At 52.3% G+C, this 16908-nt stretch overlaps 6 protein-coding genes across 6 annotated transcripts; 2 read left to right on the top strand and 4 right to left on the bottom strand.

The window, feature by feature from the left end:
• Positions 1 to 319: 319 nt before the first annotated feature.
• On the bottom strand, positions 320 to 1126 carry GT037_003362 (glycoside hydrolase family 61 protein; the record flags this gene model as incomplete). The annotated part of the gene is made up of 2 exons (XM_038928409.1): positions 320 to 804; positions 922 to 1126. The coding sequence occupies 2 exons, from the start codon at positions 1124 to 1126 to the stop codon at positions 320 to 322; spliced, it is 690 nt and encodes a 229-aa protein (XP_038789687.1).
• Positions 1127 to 2321: 1195 nt separating this feature from the next.
• On the bottom strand, positions 2322 to 6271 carry GT037_003361 (glycoside hydrolase family 85 protein; the record flags this gene model as incomplete). The annotated part of the gene is made up of 5 exons (XM_038928408.1): positions 2322 to 3495; positions 3546 to 3735; positions 4037 to 4228; positions 4299 to 5500; positions 5550 to 6271. 5 exons carry the CDS (start codon positions 6269 to 6271, stop codon positions 2322 to 2324), a joined length of 3480 nt encoding a protein of 1159 aa, XP_038789686.1.
• A 239-nt stretch (positions 6272 to 6510) lies between these two features.
• Positions 6511 to 8467, top strand: GT037_003360 (er lumen protein retaining receptor; the record flags this gene model as incomplete). Its single annotated transcript, XM_038928407.1, has 6 exons — positions 6511 to 6535; positions 6593 to 6651; positions 6706 to 7241; positions 7290 to 7378; positions 7930 to 8017; positions 8080 to 8467. The coding sequence occupies 6 exons, from the start codon at positions 6511 to 6513 to the stop codon at positions 8465 to 8467; spliced, it is 1185 nt and encodes a 394-aa protein (XP_038789685.1).
• A 705-nt stretch (positions 8468 to 9172) lies between these two features.
• On the top strand, positions 9173 to 11992 carry GT037_003359 (aminopeptidase 2; the record flags this gene model as incomplete). The annotated part of the gene is made up of 4 exons (XM_038928406.1): positions 9173 to 9204; positions 9252 to 10332; positions 10389 to 11125; positions 11191 to 11992. The coding sequence occupies 4 exons, from the start codon at positions 9173 to 9175 to the stop codon at positions 11990 to 11992; spliced, it is 2652 nt and encodes an 883-aa protein (XP_038789684.1).
• A 926-nt stretch (positions 11993 to 12918) lies between these two features.
• Positions 12919 to 15712, bottom strand: GT037_003358 (uncharacterized protein; the record flags this gene model as incomplete). The annotated part of the gene is made up of 3 exons (XM_038928405.1): positions 12919 to 13199; positions 14656 to 14866; positions 15461 to 15712. The coding sequence occupies 3 exons, from the start codon at positions 15710 to 15712 to the stop codon at positions 12919 to 12921; spliced, it is 744 nt and encodes a 247-aa protein (XP_038789683.1).
• Positions 15713 to 16317: 605 nt separating this feature from the next.
• Positions 16318 to 16476, bottom strand: GT037_003357 (uncharacterized protein; the record flags this gene model as incomplete). The annotated part of the gene is made up of 1 exon (XM_038928404.1): positions 16318 to 16476. The coding sequence occupies one exon, from the start codon at positions 16474 to 16476 to the stop codon at positions 16318 to 16320; it is 159 nt and encodes a 52-aa protein (XP_038789682.1).
• Between the last annotated feature and the right edge of the window lie 432 nt (positions 16477 to 16908).

Raw genomic sequence — 16908 nt, 5'->3', positions numbered from 1 at the left:
CAAAATCTCTTCTCTACACATCTTCCCTCCCGAGGAAAAGACATCTGCGGTTTGCGTGACGAGTGGAGAGCCCGGGTGCTGGGATTGTTATTGGAAAACATGATGGATCATCACAAGGGCTCTATTAGCGTATACTAGACAGGGACGAGTGTGATTTGTGGTGGACACCGTGCTGTATCTTCCGAGGTTTGCTTGGGTGCCGACATATCGGTTAGATTGTTCATACTAATATTCAAAACTTGATAACAACTATTTACAATGAAGTCCCCCCATGATACCCAGCCGTCATCACCAATCCTCGCCCTCACCATGCGCACTCTTAACCAGAGTAGACAGCCGGCCCAGGGCTGACATACTTGAAGCTCGAGTCGTAAATGGCCTTTGTAAAGATGGGATCACTCGTCTTGTACCCGCCCGGAAAGCTAACACCCGCGGGCGTCGCACTGCCACCCCCCGTGACCTTGACCTGGAAGCAGCTGACATATGGCTGCGGGTTATTGGCACCAGCATGCAGAGCAATAGCCTCAGCCCTGACCAGATAGTCTCCACTCGCAATGTTCTTGGGCACGGTGAAGGCGCGCTTTCCGCAGTTTGCATTGAGGATCTCGGTGCCCCACGAGGCCGTGGTACCCGTGTAACCGTCCTCGGCAACCTTGAAGAAGGATCCCGACGTGGCGGTCTTTGCGTCGGCCACTTTGGCCATGTAGATCAGGACGGGGCCGTAGTGGTTGCCGCCGATGGCGGGTTGTGAGCAGGAGCGCGAGTTGGGTTGTGCGTGCATTTCTACAGTCAGGGAACCGCCGGCTGTGAGTCACAATAACAAGTTAGTATCATGGACAACTTTCATTGTTGGAAATAAAGGGGGGGGTGGAGGGAGTGAGACTGGGAAATGAAAGTTGGGGAAGAGGGGGCCAGCCGTACCAGCGACTTCACAGACTCCAGACGAAGCAGCGGGACCACGACCGCAGAACATATCAGGCGATGTCAGACTGGTGATGGGACTGTTGTCCTTGACAGTTCGCACACAGGTTCCAGCTTTGTCTTCGGTGCCGACCCAGAGTTCCTGCCAGGTCGAGTGGGCAGAAACGGTCGCCGCGGCGGCGAGGAGAACAGTTGCGTACTTCATCTTGAAGAGGCTGATGAGATGGATGCGAACAAGGTGAATGGGGGTTAGGAGCTAGAGCTGAGTTTGTATCGAATCTTCTTCTTTGTCCAACTCCAGCACCAGGGTATACATATATATATACACATACACACCTTCTATGTATCCCAGCCCTCCAACTTAGTATCCATCCTAATGATCACGAAAACAATCTATTCGCTTCATATAGACAGGGCACCACTGCATACATCCCCGACGCTCCAAGCAACTAAGCCATGTGACAGCCGGCCCCCAGATATCAGTGCCGTGCCCAATGAGGAACAACCTGGAGCCATGCAATGTAAACTCCTTGGCGAATGGGCGAGTTGCGTGCAGATTGAATGCTGACGAGCACGCGCTACTCGGCAGTTGCCAAGAAAGCTTGGTTTCCTGGGTGCAATTTATATAAGTGATGAAAGTGGGAGAATCATGACTGTAACGAAATGGACATTGGTAAGGCGACCCTGGAGCGGCATTTTGTTTTTTTCTCCAGTGTTTGCATCGTGAGGTTATTAGCGATGGCACTGTGAGAATTCCTTTTTTGTGCCTGCGAAAGCTAGTGAGTTACACTTAGTCTTGACAAAATTATCCTTGGTTGTGACCTGCTGTACTTGAGAGTTGTTGTCTTGTGGTGATTATCTTTTTGTTGTTCCTGTTTGGCGATGCAGATCAACCGGCATTTCGGGCGCACAGCCGCCTAATAATGTAACCCCTTCTAATTCGAAACGTGATCGAGACACTAGAAACACCCATCGTTGGCTCAAAGGCTCCCAAAGCCCCGATTGTAATCTTTTCTTCTGTTCGCCTCGGATGCTACAACGGGAAACGGGTGGAAGAGGCGGATATGCGCCTGATCGTCATTGACTTGGCCATTTCATTTCCGCAACACCCAGTCTCGACCATGGTAGATTGGATACCATTTAGTTCGTCGTCTTGGCGGTAAACATGCGACGCAAAGTCTACCGGGTTTCCGTAACGCCTCTTCCGCTGGGAACGGTCCCTCCTGACGCGGCTTGGCAGGCTTTCTCGTAACCAACTATTCCAGACTATCAATACGCCCAGCCGTAGTTTCCGTGACGAAGCTCATTTGGCTCAAGAACGAAAGCCAAGAGAGTCGTCGACACGCTGGTTCTGCTGGAGAGATGAGGGAATCGTCTGGCACCACAATGTGACCCAATGCTCACGCACCCTCTACCTTTACCTTCTCTTTCTTCGCGAAATAATTCGCCAAGGTATTCTTCTGTGCAGGCTTCTCCTTCTCTTTCTTAGCATCCGCCTTCTTCTTCGCCGCTTCTCCAATACCCATCAGCTTCTTAAACTCCTCCCACTCTCCCTTCCCCACGATACCCCCACTAGCTTCTTTGTGCCCTCTTGCGAAGCTTTCACCCAACCTACTTCTCAGTTCAGAATCGTCAGCAACTATGCTCTCTAGCTTGCTGATGATGTTGACTTTGTCCTCTCCTCCCCTCGCCCGCGCACACTTGGCAACACGACAGGAAAAGTTGACTTTATCAGGAAGATAGCCTTCATTCGCGCACATGACAACCTCCAACTTATTCGACTTGAGCGTACCAGACCATCTTGTAGCAATGACAGGATGAATCTGCGCGGCAGAAGATATCGTGAGAACGGCGATTGTAGCGTCGGCTGAGAATTTAGGGGGCGTATGTGTGCATCGCTCCGTCTCACGGCGTACTTCTAGGGAAGCGGTGTGAAGTTTTTCATTCTTTGCAATGTCCAAGGGGCTGGTGGCAGATAGGACGGCATCCCAGGCATCCTGCACGTTGTAGGCTGCCGACCGCCGTGGTGCGTTGACTAGGGCTACAGCGTCGTTGATGGATTTCTTGGAATGGGATTTGAAAGTTGCGGTTAGGTTGGGGAAAGGGGGTTCCCATTTTATGCTACTACCCAGGTCGCCGTGGGTTCCTAGTGCACACAACCAAGACACTTTGTCGTTGAGATCCGGATGGAGTGGTAAGCAGATTGTGTACGTCAACAGCGCACTAGTCGCGACAGGCGGACAGTCGTGAGCTGTCACGTAATCGCTGCCTTTTGGAAATCCTCCTTCGTCGGCAAAGTGGTGGTCTACGACGAGGCATGTATGCGGCAAGTCGACGACTGGTGGCGTTTCCCTGCTGCCTTGGTCTAGTATGAAGATGTATGATGGAGATAGTTTTGTCAAAGCTTCCTTTGTACTTTCATCATGTACGTTTGAGCCTTTTGGTGGGAAATACACGGATATGAGATCAGGTGGTAGACCTAGAGCTGTGAGGGTATGGTGAAGTATGGCGCCAGATGAGAGTCCGTCTGCATCCTTGTCGGGGAGGATGACGGTTGGCTTCTGGGCTGAGGCGCTTTGATGGTTTAGCACAGGTGTCTAGTGGTAGGATGTAGATGAATTTACCAGTTTCTGATGATTTCCCGGGCGCGTTTAATCTGCTCTTTTCTCGCGGGCCATACAATCTCTCCAGACTCATCCTGTCTTGATGGGGTGAGATGATACGCAGGAACTATCGTCTTTGTTTTTGTCTCTATACTTGTCTTCTTCGCTTTCAGCGGCGATATGTCCTTCTCGGCTTTGCGTTTCGCCGGACCTGACATGGTAATTGTTGCGTGAAGCTGCCGAGCAAGCAAAAATGTCCCAATCCGTGGTGATGGTCGTGACGAATACAAACTTCGTGATGTGACGTTTGCCAATTGCGCCAATCGATAAACAAGACCTCTCATTATACGCGCGCAATATTGCTGCAGTGTAAAGCAGACCGAAAGGTTGTAAGGACAGGTACAAGTATCGATGACGTCGTCGACACGCTAGTCACATTCTCGCCCCAACCACCAAACTGACGCGACGCGCATTGATCGTGTTGCTCTACAACGATCACAACTGCAGCATACTCTTCTTCTCCGCAAGCTTGTACCCATCGAAACCAAACCCTGTGACTTCAACCTCGACTTCCTGCCCAGCGTGTGCTTCCACGACCTTCTTGTCCAAAATACACTCTAACGCATACATCCTACCCACCACCACCCCGCCCACTCGAACAACAAACCACGCCATGGGCCCGGTCACATGACTAAGCACCATCCCTGTATCGAATTAGATACAATGTCAGTCCATATCTCACAACAAATATGCGTCGATAAGTCATAAACTTACCTTTATCAACCCACTCGCTCCCAAGCGCTCCTTCAGTCTTCCACGTTAATCGAACTATATGGTCTTCCTCGCCTTGCTCTTGCCCGCACTGTACCAGCTTGAGGTCCGCAATTTCAAAGACGGGTGTATGATGCAGCGTGAAGCGGGGCGTAATGCATATATCTCTAATGCCCAGTACTCGTACAGTTTCGCCGACTGGGGCGCCCCAATGCCCCTTTAGGTGGACGCCTAGTTCACGGATACGGGCGTTGGGTACTTGGTCAATTAATCGTTGCGGATCGCTGGACAAAGGTGACGGGAGGTAGTGCGTCCCTTGCGTGGTTTTGAAATAGATGCTTATGACCGCATCTCTTGTTTGTGGGGTTATGTAGGATGGGGATGCCGGGCTTGGTACGGCGGAAAGATGGAGGGAGCCATCTGCGGGCATGTCAAGTTTATAGAGGGGAAGGTGTTCTTCTATCGTTTCCGAATCGGTTGGGCGGTTCTGTGTTGCGGTGATTACTAGGATGTGGTTGTTTTGTTCATTCTCGATGCGGTATGAGAGTGTGACGGCTCCCGAACCAGGTGCGAGGATGGCTGGACGAGGCAGTACGGATTGCTGGCCTAGCTGTGCGTGTATGTTGTAGCCATCGAGCTTGTCGTTTGCCTTTTCTCGATATGTTCCGAAAGCACGACTAAAATCCGTGTAGAGCAAATGCTCTGAGCCCGCCACGCGCTCCTTCGCCGTACGCAAAATAGGCCACTCTCTGTTCAGCGGATGCCGAAATTCGCAATCTCCGCAGCTACACTGGATGTTCTCTGGCAGCGACTCACCTTCCCAGACAGCACGTTCAAGATGGCGTCCATGATCTGGGAAATGCTCAAACGACCACGCGGGCGCAAAGATACCTACTGGCAAGCCATAGTCGGCCATTTTCGCCACAGCCATCCCGGTATTGGTGCCGCCACCTCCAACCTCTGGCCATGTAACGCGCGGATGCCTGAAATCAGACTTGTTTTGTGCCCAGACATCCACACCGAAGTAGATGTTTCCCTTGGGTAGGAATTTGCTGTACAAGCACCACTTTATTGATTCGGAGACGTCGAGATCTTTCCAGCAATAGTTTGTGAGTATGTTGCTGCATGCACAGGCAAAGTCCATGTTGGAGTTGTTGACTTGATTCTGGTAAGAGATTTTGTTGGAGGTGGTGAGGGCGTCGTACCTAAGTCAAGTCACGCTTTAGTCAGGGTGGTAGTGAATGAGGATATTACCATATGAGCCGCCTGCCAGCGTCGAGGCCGACTCCTAGGTTGGCTTTCAACTGGAGCAGGAAGGCTTCGAGAAGCTTTGCACTCCACGATTCGCTTGGAAACGGCTTCTCGATGTTGACTAGCCAGCCATCGAAGCCAAAGTGCGTCGCGATGCTAGCTAGTTTCTTCGCCATGGGGAAGTGCATCTCTCCGGCTTGGTCAAACGTATGATGTAACAAACGTTCCGAACCCTCAGTCTGCGGCTCAATCAACAGCGTTCCCAGCACCTCGACGCCATTTCTATGAAGCAAATTGATCCATGTAGGCGGCGGAACGCAAGCCAACTTATGCGAGAAGTAAATGAAGGTATCAACAAACTGGAGGTATTCACACGAATAAAACTCTCTGTCCACGTCAACAGCGTTGACGCTTTCGTAGTCATGGTAATTGCCAGAGTAGTCATGGATCAATAGAACGGGGGCTTTGACGACGCCGCCCCTCTCAATGCCGTCGGTCCCGCGTAGCAGCGGCGTGTTGGCTCGTTGCAGCGGATCAGAATCGTCTTCCTTCCACGACTCCAACTGGTCGAATGTATCGAAGTAGGCGAAGCCCTTCAGGCGATCTACTTGGCGCTGTCTGCGTCGCTCTTCAGGCGTTGGCCCAGTGTCGGGGGTAGGAAAGAGATGGCGGTATCCGTCGCGGATTGGCCTAAGGATATCTTTCCAACCAAGCAGATGGGCCATGGTAGAGTGTTCCCAAGTGTATACGGAACGTCGAGTGGGTGGGCAACGCGAACGACTGCGGATGTGCTACGGGGGGTAGCGGCGATCGGGATGACGTGAAGCGACAGGGGCGGGCCTTGGCATGCAAGGATGCGCAGCTCCATCCCTACGTGATGCAGCAGTCGGAACGTGTCTTTTTATGCCAGGCACACCAACCCACAACCCTCCACCACGCCTCGAGTCGCGACCCATTGCCCGCGATGATGAACCTCTTCCGACTGCTGGGTAAGCTTGGCGACAACCATGCTCGTGCGTATGGATGGAAATGCTAACACGGTCTAGGGGATTTATCCCACCTGCTATCCATCCTGATTCTGCTGCACAAGATGAAGGTGTCGAGTGTATGTTGATTCCCCGTGCACAAGTAATGCGCCGTATCAACTGACACGCTGCAGAGCGCATCTGGTATCTCGTTCAAATCGCAATTCCTCTACCTGGTCGTCTACCTCACGCGCTACGTCGACCTCCTCTGGACCTTCTACGAACCCAAGTCGCTCTACAACACCATCTTCAAGATCATCTTCATCAGCACTTCGGCCTACACCGTCTACCTCATGCTCAACGACTACAAGCCGACACACGATCCAAATCTAGACACGTTCAAGGTGCAATACCTGCTGGGCGCCAGTGCAGTGCTGGCGATACTGTTTCCCTACAAATACACCTTCACAGAGATACTCTGGGCTTTCTCCATCTGGCTGGAATCGGTTGCCATCTTGCCGCAGCTGTTCATGCTGCAGAGGACGGGCGAGGCGGAGACAATTACGACGCACTACCTCTTTGCGCTGGGTGCTTACAGGGCTCTGTACATCCCCAACTGGATCTACCGTTACATTTTCGAGGTGCCCAAGTTCTACGATCCCATTGCAGTGATTGCGGGTATCATCCAGACTATTTTGTACTCTGACTTCTTCTACATTTACTACACAAAGTAAGTCTTGGAGGATACACTGAGGCTTTGGTCGCCATGCTAACGTAGTTTAGGGTCATCCAAGGCAAGAAGTTCAACCTGCCCGTATAGACCCCCGCGCGCAAGGACGCTGCTCTCTTTCTGCTACTGGTGGCCGAGTTCGGCCTCATTGCTTCGTATATCGGCATATCTGTGTTAAGTGGGCGTTTTGGCATCTGGAAGCATTCTAGGGAGGAAGGGTTGGTTGGGATATGAGAGCCGACTAGCTGTGCAAGCTAGCCGTCGTAACGCAATTGGCGGTGCGCATGTAGGAAGATACCTTGTAAGAAATGAATACGTGCTACATTGAGTGAAGCGCCTGATAAGGCTGAGACACGTGAGAAGCAGTCTGCATGCATGGATGCGCCACCGGCTGCAGCCTCGGGGTGCTTGACGCTCAGCCTTGTGCGCAGGTGAAGGGAGCGGCCAATCAAAAGACGCTAATATCGGCGGCCGCCAGTAACTCCGGACTACCTTCGCTGTCGGCAGTCAGCAACCCTCAACCTTTTCCTTATCCCAAAACCATACAAACGCATTTGTTCATTCTCCATCCGTTCGCTGCTTCCTATTCACCAACCTACTTTTTTTTTCCTTAAAGAATTGTCGCATTCGTCAGCACTTTGAAGCTGTCCCCCAGAATCAGCCTCGACTTGTTGTTATCGCCGCAAAGTGCGCGCTCACACGACCGGGCGCACGATTAGGGAACGACACACGACCATGTTCTGCCTGCGGAGCTGGATTCCAGTTCTCTTCTTCTTGTGAGCCCTCGCCAATGTCCGGCGCATCGTATGGCATGACATTCTAACAAGAGTATGCATAGACTACGAACGCACGCCTCCCCCGTCTACCTCGTCCTCTTCATCTCGGCCACATACTTGTTAAACCGACCGTGCGTGTACTGCAGCCTCCTCCTCTTCATCCTCGTCGTCGCGCTCTTCGACTTTCACACACCGTGGTTCGATGCGCCGTTGTCGGATAGTGCGGAGCTGGCGCTGAATGGGACTGTGGCGGAAAGCGCGGGCATGTTGGCGCAGGCGGTGAATGCGACGGTCAAGGCTGGGGTGGACGCGGCAGTGGAGGGGGTCAAGGGGAGGGTTGGCTTAGGACAGGCGAGTGGGAGCGAAGGACAGAGTTATGAGTGGGTCAAGGGGTTGTTGGGGAAGAAGGAGTGGCGGGTGCAGTGTTTGGATGTCTTGATCCGGATTTAGGCGGACAGGGCTGGGAAGGGGGAGAGCATGTATGACAGATGGCTGAGAGACTTGCGAATACCATTCTCTGGTCTTGTGATGGGTTGGAATTGGAAGTGTCTGCATCGAGGGCGTGAATTGGAGCATTTGCATGGCGTCAATGGCACACGGCTTTCGAGATGACTGCCTTTCCGAGATGACTGCTCTTCAGGCCATGGTGTTTCAACTATGATATCTCAATCATGATATGTCAATCCAGCATAGAGACATGTAAAAGACCCCGCGCTAAACCCTAGAAGCAGGGATGGCTACCTAGGTGGGGCAGTTCGGCTTGCCGCACGCGCACCTTCCCCTCTAAGCCTACACACATGCAGACGCATCATCTCACCCAGTACCAATTGATTGCACGCTTCCCCTCCTTTTGCTGCTGTGCTCTAGCCCCGCTCTCCTTGCGCCTTCACCCTGGCTGCTCTATCCGCTTCCGCGAGACTCTGCTCTCGACAATTGACTCGTAGCAGAGTGAAGACAAGTACGCCAACGCGTCTCTTAAACACCACCTCGACCCACTCCATCCGCTCTAGAAGCTTCTCTTCTGCAGCTAGAGAGGCTGGCTCTGCCCCACGTACACAATTACGCCTCAGACCGAGGTTTGCGGTAGCTACCACAAACACCTTTGGCATACAGAAGAGGTTTTGTCAAAGCGAAGTCACTAGCAGCTTCGTCAACATGGCTTCAGATCGCGATGTTCTCCCGGCGTGGTCAGTTGTGTCAACTCTATTGCAGGCCGGTAGCTGATATCTTCTAGGGCCAAACCCTCCCACTATGCCCTCTCCCTCCATGATCTCGAATTCGGCGGCAACTTTGGCTACAAGGGCACTGTCGACATCACGACCAACATCACAAAGGACGACGGCTTCAACACCCTAGTCCTCAACGCACATCAGCTCAAGCTCCAAAGCGCTGAGCTAAAGGCCGGTGACAAGACATTCTCAGCAAAGGACATATCCTACGATGAGAAGAGACAACAAGTCACGCTCGACTTTGGTGAGAACATCACCTACACCGGCGAGGCCCAACTCTCCATCAACTTCTCCGGCTTCGTCAACAACATCATGGCCGGCTTCTACCGCTCCAAGTACAAGCCCAAGGGCGACGTCCCGGCTTCCGTTGCAAAGGACGACGAGTTCCACTACATGTTCAGCACCCAATTCGAAGCCTGCGACGCTCGCCGTGCTTTCCCTTGCTTCGACGAACCGAATCTGAAAGCTACCTTTGACGTCGAACTCGAAGTGCCAAAGGACCAGGTCGCGCTCAGCAACATGCCGGAGAAGGAGATTAAGCCTAGCAAGAGGGATGGTTTCCACACAGTTGTCTTCGAGCGATCACCCATCATGTCTACCTACCTCCTGGCGTGGGCTATTGGTGACTTTGAATACGTCGAGGCGCACACCGAGCGCAAGTACAATGGCAAGAACATTCCTGTTAGGGTTTACACTACCCGTGGTCTGAAGGAGCAGGGACGCTTTGCTTTGGACAACTGCCACAAGATTGTGGATTACTTCTCCGAGGTCTTCCAGATCGATTACCCGCTGCCCAAGGTTGATTTGCTGGCTGTCCATGAGTTTTCGCATGGAGCCATGGAGAACTGGGGTCTCATTACCTACAGAACTACTGCAGTGCTCTTCGACCCTGCGACCTCTGCCGATAGCTACCGCAACAGGGTTGCCTACGTTGTAGCTCACGAACTTGCCCATCAATGGTTCGGTAACCTCGTTACCATGGATTGGTGGAGTGAGCTTTGGCTCAATGAGGGTTTCGCGACATGGGTTGGATGGCTTGCGATTGACCATCTCTACCCAGAATGGAACGTGTGGGGACAGTTTGTTGTGCGTCATAAATCTCGAGGTATCTGCTCTAACAGCCCGCTGACCACGTCTTCTAGACTGATTCCGTACAACAAGCCTTCGCCCTCGACGCACTCCGAACCTCGCATCCCATCGAAGTACCCGTATACGACGGTCTCGAGGTCGACCAGATCTTTGACCACATCTCCTACCTCAAGGGCTCCTCGGTCATCCGCATGCTGAGCGCTCATCTCGGTGAGAAGGTTTTCCTCCAAGGTGTAGCCGACTACCTCAAGGCTCACCAGTACTCCAATGCCACGACCAATGACCTGTGGTCTGCCTTGAGCAAGGCGTCTGGTCAGAACGTAAACACCTTCATGGACCTCTGGGTTCGGAGAATCGGCTTCCCAGTCGTCACCGTTGCTGAAGAACCTGGTCAGATTGGCCTGCGCCAGCAACGCTTCTTGCTTGCTGGTAATGTCAAACCCGAGGAGGATGAAACAACGTGGTGGATTCCGCTGGGTCTTCACACGGGCGATTCTGCGTCTACCACAGAGGTTCACAAGACTGCTGCTATGACACAGAAGGAGGATACAATTCGTGATGTCAAGGATGGTTTCTACCTCCTTAACAAGGACCTCACTGGCTTCTACCGCACCAACTACCCCGCCGACCGCCTCAAGAAACTCGGCGAGGACCGCGATCAGCTCACTGTACAAGACAAGATCGGCCTCGTTGGTGATGCGTATGCAAACGCGGTCGCGGGCTATGGATCTACGGCTGGCTTGCTCGCGCTGGCGGAGCGCTTCCAAGACGAATCTGATTATTTGGTTTGGTCAGTTGCTACCCCTATACGAACTATATATGAGGCATATGCTGACTCTGTACTCTCACGCTTAGGTCTCAGATCCTCACCAACATTGGCAACGTCCGCAGCGTGTTCTCTGGCAGCGAAGATATCAGCGAGGGACTGAGGAAGTACCACCTCAAGCTCATCACGCCGGCCGTCGAGAAGGTTGGCTGGGAGTTCAAGGATGGAGAGAGCTACCTTGTTGGTCAACTGCGCGCCAGTTTGCTTTTGTCAGCTGGCATCGTCGGCCACAAGGCCACCGTCGAGGAAGCGTTGAAGCGATTTGACGCTTACATGGACAAGGGTGACAAGAAGGCTATTCATCCCTCGCTTCGCCGGGCCGTCTTCGCCACAGCGATTAAAAACCGCGGTGAGTCGGCGCTGAAGGCTGTCATGAATGAATACCTCAACACCACATCAATCGACGGCAAGGAAATCTGCCTTGGCTCGCTCGGCCGCGTACAGACGCCCGACCTTGCAAAGCAGGTCATGGACTTTGTCTTCTCGGATAAGGTGGCCATGCAAGACAAGCACTCTTCGACGATTGCTCTTGCCAACAACTCCAAAGTCCGACCAGAGGTGTGGAACTATGTTAAAACAAACTGGGACACTAAAGTTCATCCTGCACTTGCGGGTAACCCTGTTGTGCTGGAGAGGTTTTTGAGGTTTGGATTGAACAAGTTTACAGATGTGAAGACGGCGGATGATATCCAAGCATTTTTCAAGGATAAGGATACTAGGGGGTATAATAAGGGGTTGGATGTTGTGGATGATACGATTAGGAGTTATGCTAGTTATGCGGAGAGGGATGGTGGGGTGGTTAGGGAGTGGTTGGGGGCGAATGGGTATTGAAAGCAGTAAGTAGTAGTAGTAGTAGTAGTAGTAGTAGTGACTTGTTGGTGGGTGGGAAGTTGTGGATATGGAGTGGGGGAAGTGGGTTTTCTCTGTGTGTTTGTATATGAATGACATGGTGTATGATGATTATGGAATGATTGGAAAGAAATGTAAAGTTCTTTTTTTCTTCTTCTCCAGATGTCAATGGTGCTTGCTCTGTTTCAATGTTCAACCTGAGTAAGGACTGGTGTTTGTTGTTTCGAAACGCGGGTTGTAATCAGAGGATAAGTTTGGTTCGTGAAGAGAGAGAGAGAGAGAGAGAGAGAGAGAATCCATCAAGAGGTTCTAGATACAAGATGTAATGTAGGTAGATCAAGGTAATATGTCAGTGAAGGAAGGCAGTGTGAGTGTAAAGAAGAAGAAGAAGAAGAAAAAGGCGTATGGGGCATAGAGACGGCTGTGAGACGTAGAGGAAGATTCTTTTTTTTTAGGTTATAACGATGCATGCACTGTTATGAGTGAGCAAATTTGTAGTGATGAATGAATAAACAAATCCCTTTCTTGTGATAGATGATCATCTAGGTAGGTATGTAGTAGATAAGCATTGTCAGGTTAGAATGTCTTCCCATTGATTCTTTGTGCGATTCGTCTTCTTTTTTTTCATCATGTTACTATTGTTATTGTATAGTTTCTGATGCAAGCAAGTAACCCAGATAAAACTGTAGTAGTAACATTACGACAATTATAAACCCAATGGGGGGTTCTTTTTCATCATCGAGTCTTATTCGTTGTATCTTGATGTGCACCTTGCGAATCCCCCCTATGGCACGCCTGCTCAGGCTGACCTAGACAGATAGACTACTTATCTACCTACCTACCTGACTAGCAAGACAGTATCCACCTTACCTTCCATCGTATCTCTCTCTCTCACTCTTCCCCTTTCTTCAAAGTTCCTCCAAATCCTCATCATCCCCAAACTCATTGAGCGCAGGGAAATCCCCAGCCTCACACCGCTCCGGCCTAACAAAGACACCACAATTGGCACCGCACTCAAAGTATCGCTTACCCTTGACACTCCCATCGTTCTTACCAGTCGGCTCGTCAAGCCTAACGCCGATCCATACGCCAATCCCGGGAATCTCAGGCACAAGTCCAATATAGGATAACGTCCCGCGACGAGCATCTGATTCGGGCAGGAGGCGGACGCGGCAGTTTAGAGAAAGACCTAAGTTGGAACTGAGTTAGTAGAGTTCGCTCAGATCTGCTTTTGAATAGAAAAAGAAAAGTATACAAGTGAATTCCGCAGTTGATGAGTGGTCAGGGAGGATCAAGTTTGAGTTTGGAAGGAGGGAAAGATTATGTTTGGATAAGGTTAGACCATCGTACGAGGGTCCGCAGAACGTGGTCGTTTGGTGGAGCCCAACAATAATCGCTGTTGATCCCATGGCTTGTCGGCTGACTGGCTGGCTGACTGGCTGTCAATCCATCGGGTTCACCAGGGCGACACGAGGAAAAAGCAAGAGAAAACAACGTCCGAAGCGGCACTGAAAGGCGAGTCGACAAAACGTCCCGACTCCCGGCGGCAGCGGCAGGTTGGTAACTAGGATCGCGTATGCCGGGACGACACAGTTGCGCACACCGATCACATCTGACCCAACCTCCCCCCAAGCGCCCGCTCTCTGAGATGTGACGGCAGCGCAGCAGAGGCTCAAGCGGGGAAGCGGCCTGATGCTTGAAAATGGATGCAGATATGCCCAATATGGTCCTTAGGCGTTCCTTGAGGCGAGAATAATGGAGCGTATGTGTCTGTGGTGCGGCGTTGGATCGTCGCGTCGCGTCAACCAAATTTCGTACATGTAAACCATGAGTATGATGACATGCGAAGCGGCGAGTGATAGCATGCGGAGTGATGACTATGGTTTAGAGCCATCGCATTTCGGATGGTGCGGCCCGCTTCTAAAACAGCATTGTCGATCTCGGGGCCTAACAAAGGCGAGACCAAGATTTGCAACATGGGGAAACAAGATGTTGGCCGTCGTAGTTGGAAAGTGTATTTGGAGGTGAGATGAATTCGTCGCTGATTACGGACGAATGAAGCTGGAGAATGAGGCTGGTGGCAAAGGGACCGACGATCACTTTGGGGGTTTTGAGTTTCGGCGACTTCCTTTTCCCGCAGCCTGGTCCCTGCCAGAACGGGTAACTAGCGGGGGCGATAACAGCGTTGGATACGACCGACGGTAGTAGTAGTAAGCAATTCCCAAGTGGTAAATCTCATCTTGTACATGTGCTTAATGGATGAATCTTCAAACGCCATGGCATTCCGCTACAAAGGTCTGGGCCAAGGATTGGACGCAGGGCGTGCTTGAAGAGGTAATCATGTATGATGGGCTTGGTAAGACGACAATTGGTCTGGGGGATTGGCTGCCTGTCGCGCACATTTCCTCGTTGGACCATGATCATGACAGGCTGAGACACGATGGATCCTGCTATGGTGAGGCGAGTGTTGAGTGGCGTTGGATGGTATGCAGCCGTCCGTTTTGGGAAGTGTTTGAAGCATCTCCGGTTTGTACACATGAACAGCATGGATCTTTACAAGGCTGTTCTGCGGGTTCCGGCATCTCCATTGCCACAGCGTATGGCTCAACGGTGAGGTGGGATATGCGGGAAATCATGCGGCTTACCTCTTTCTTCTACTTCCCGCTCTGAAGCGCGGATCTTCTGCTGCTCAATACTGGGAGCATCTGGGTCGAAACGACCCAGTTTCTGCGCCTTCTTCCATGCAAGAACACTATCGGTCCGATGCTCGTACTCTGCAGCAGGCATTTCGTACTTCTCAACGGACGACAGATCGGTAAAGTCAGTTCGTGCAGCGGGAGGACGTGTGTCAACGACCTAAATTTGCCTTGTCAGCACGGGAGCATGTCTGAGAGGATTCATTTGCTCGGAGACGCCAGTTGAGATTGCTCTAGCTAGGAGCCGGTACATGGGATGAATCATGAGGCCAAGAGAGGCGTCGAATAAGGCCGAACCGCCGAGAAAGAAATGGCAAACAACAGAGAAAGGTTGTTCAGCAGGTTGAAAGTTTAAATGACCGGTACTCGATGCCGAGTAGCAAAGGGAGCCCAGCGCTTCCAGACGATGTGGTAATTGCAGGTGAAATAAAGCATGGCTTCCGCGCGGATCGCTCCACCAAGGCTGACATAACTGGGTTGTAGAGTCGAGGAGGGGCACTGCGGGGCATGCAAATATGCAGGCATGACCTGATTAAAGTCCACAGCCTCAATGTCGGCCTTGACAACGAATGGGAAAGATGGGAGGCAGGACGCATGAAACTGCTAAGCTTGGGTGTAGAGTAGAAGATACAAGGAAGCAGAGAGGCGAGCCGGGGTTGGAGAGATGTGGCAGCTCGCGAGAGGACCGCATGGTAGACTGGTCAAGGACAGGGCTGCGGCGACTGTTCAATGAGAAAGCAGGAGGAGCACTTACGGTTATCTCCGCATACGGTTGCAGCGGGAAGGCAGCAAGACGCGTCTGTTCCTCATCCGGAGCGATGAGAGCGACGGCATCCTGAGAGCCAACGCGCAGCGACAACTGTTGACTGCTTGCGGGGACACCGGTGATGGGCTCGAGGCGTGCCTTGAGTTGAGCAATGCTCCAAGACGGAGAAATACGGCGCTCCGAGGACGAATTTGGGGAGCTAATGAGGAGCGGCACGTCTGCCGCGCTCTGGAGTGACATGTCGACAAGCCGAGGTATCTGTCGAGACTAGAGGGGTAATGTAGGAGGATGAATGTGGTATGAGTTGTTGCTGGTGTTGCTGGTGTACCGTTGACAGGTGACCCGTTCTGTATGCGGGATAGGTTACGAGTGGTGTAGGGCCGAGGAAAAGCATTGGAGCATGGCTGTATCGAGTATGCTAAGCGATGCCAAGGCCATGGTTTTCAACCACAGTGAATGTCTCAGAACCCATCATGAACGCCCACCACCCACGCCTACCCCACGCGCTCACTTACACCACACAAGTGCGTGGGAAGTCGAGATACAACCCCACGCTGTGTGCGCTGGCATCGTTCACGCGTGGGCGGTTTATTTATGATGATCTTCGTCGAGGTGAGGCCTGCCAGTGACATCCGGGTCGAGCTGCCTCATACGAAGGATGCGAAACCGTCCGATCTTCAGCCAAGACAGGGTGATTTAATGACATGTTCCGGCACTGTTCGCGCGGGCGCCTCCGAGCCAGCGCTTGCACACCAGCGTCAACAGGATATGGACATTGTTCAGTCGGAACTTCCCTCCAACAGTGAACAGACTTCACCGCTCTTTGTATGCAATGCAAGTCGTCTTTAAATATAGAGTGCTGCGCCTTTGCAGATTTGCGTACACGCAAAGGTCGGAGGCTGTGGCACCTGCAAGCAGGCGTCATCCAGTACGGCAGGACAATTACCAGGATTGTGGAAAGTCCAGTTCGCATGCCGTCGGCCGTAGGCAGATTGCAAAGACATCTGTGGGGAGTCCTTTAATCCTTCAATCACTCAACCACGCCGTGCGGCGCCGACGAAGGGCCTCGTGCCCTAGCGCTGGACAACGCACGGGGATGGTTCATGGCTAATGCACCTGCATCTCGGCTCCCACTGGCCCAAGGGCCTACCTACTATATTCAACCTCATCCAAAACATCCGTCCAGTTCGGCCTCTTCTCACCGCCTAATGCGCATCATCGCGAATCCCAGTCCCGTGATGCAATCCGGCACCCGCGAGCGCTGCCGCCCATGGCGCACAACGCAACGTCGGCAGCAACGTGACATGGCATAGCGGCGCCTTCTCGTAGCTTCAACAACGTGGCTCTCCAACACGAGACAACACAGCAGCATCAGCACCGCCGCAGCGCGATACAGCGCCGCGTCTCACGTGGGCGAGGGGCGCACAAAAACACGT

Source organism: Alternaria burnsii, assembly GCF_013036055.1.
Source record: "Alternaria burnsii strain CBS107.38 chromosome Unknown 746, whole genome shotgun sequence".
NCBI classification, from domain to species: Eukaryota; Fungi; Ascomycota; class Dothideomycetes; order Pleosporales; family Pleosporaceae; genus Alternaria; species Alternaria burnsii.
Note: the sequence above shows the minus strand (reverse complement) of the source record. Positions and strands in the feature narration are given on the sequence as shown.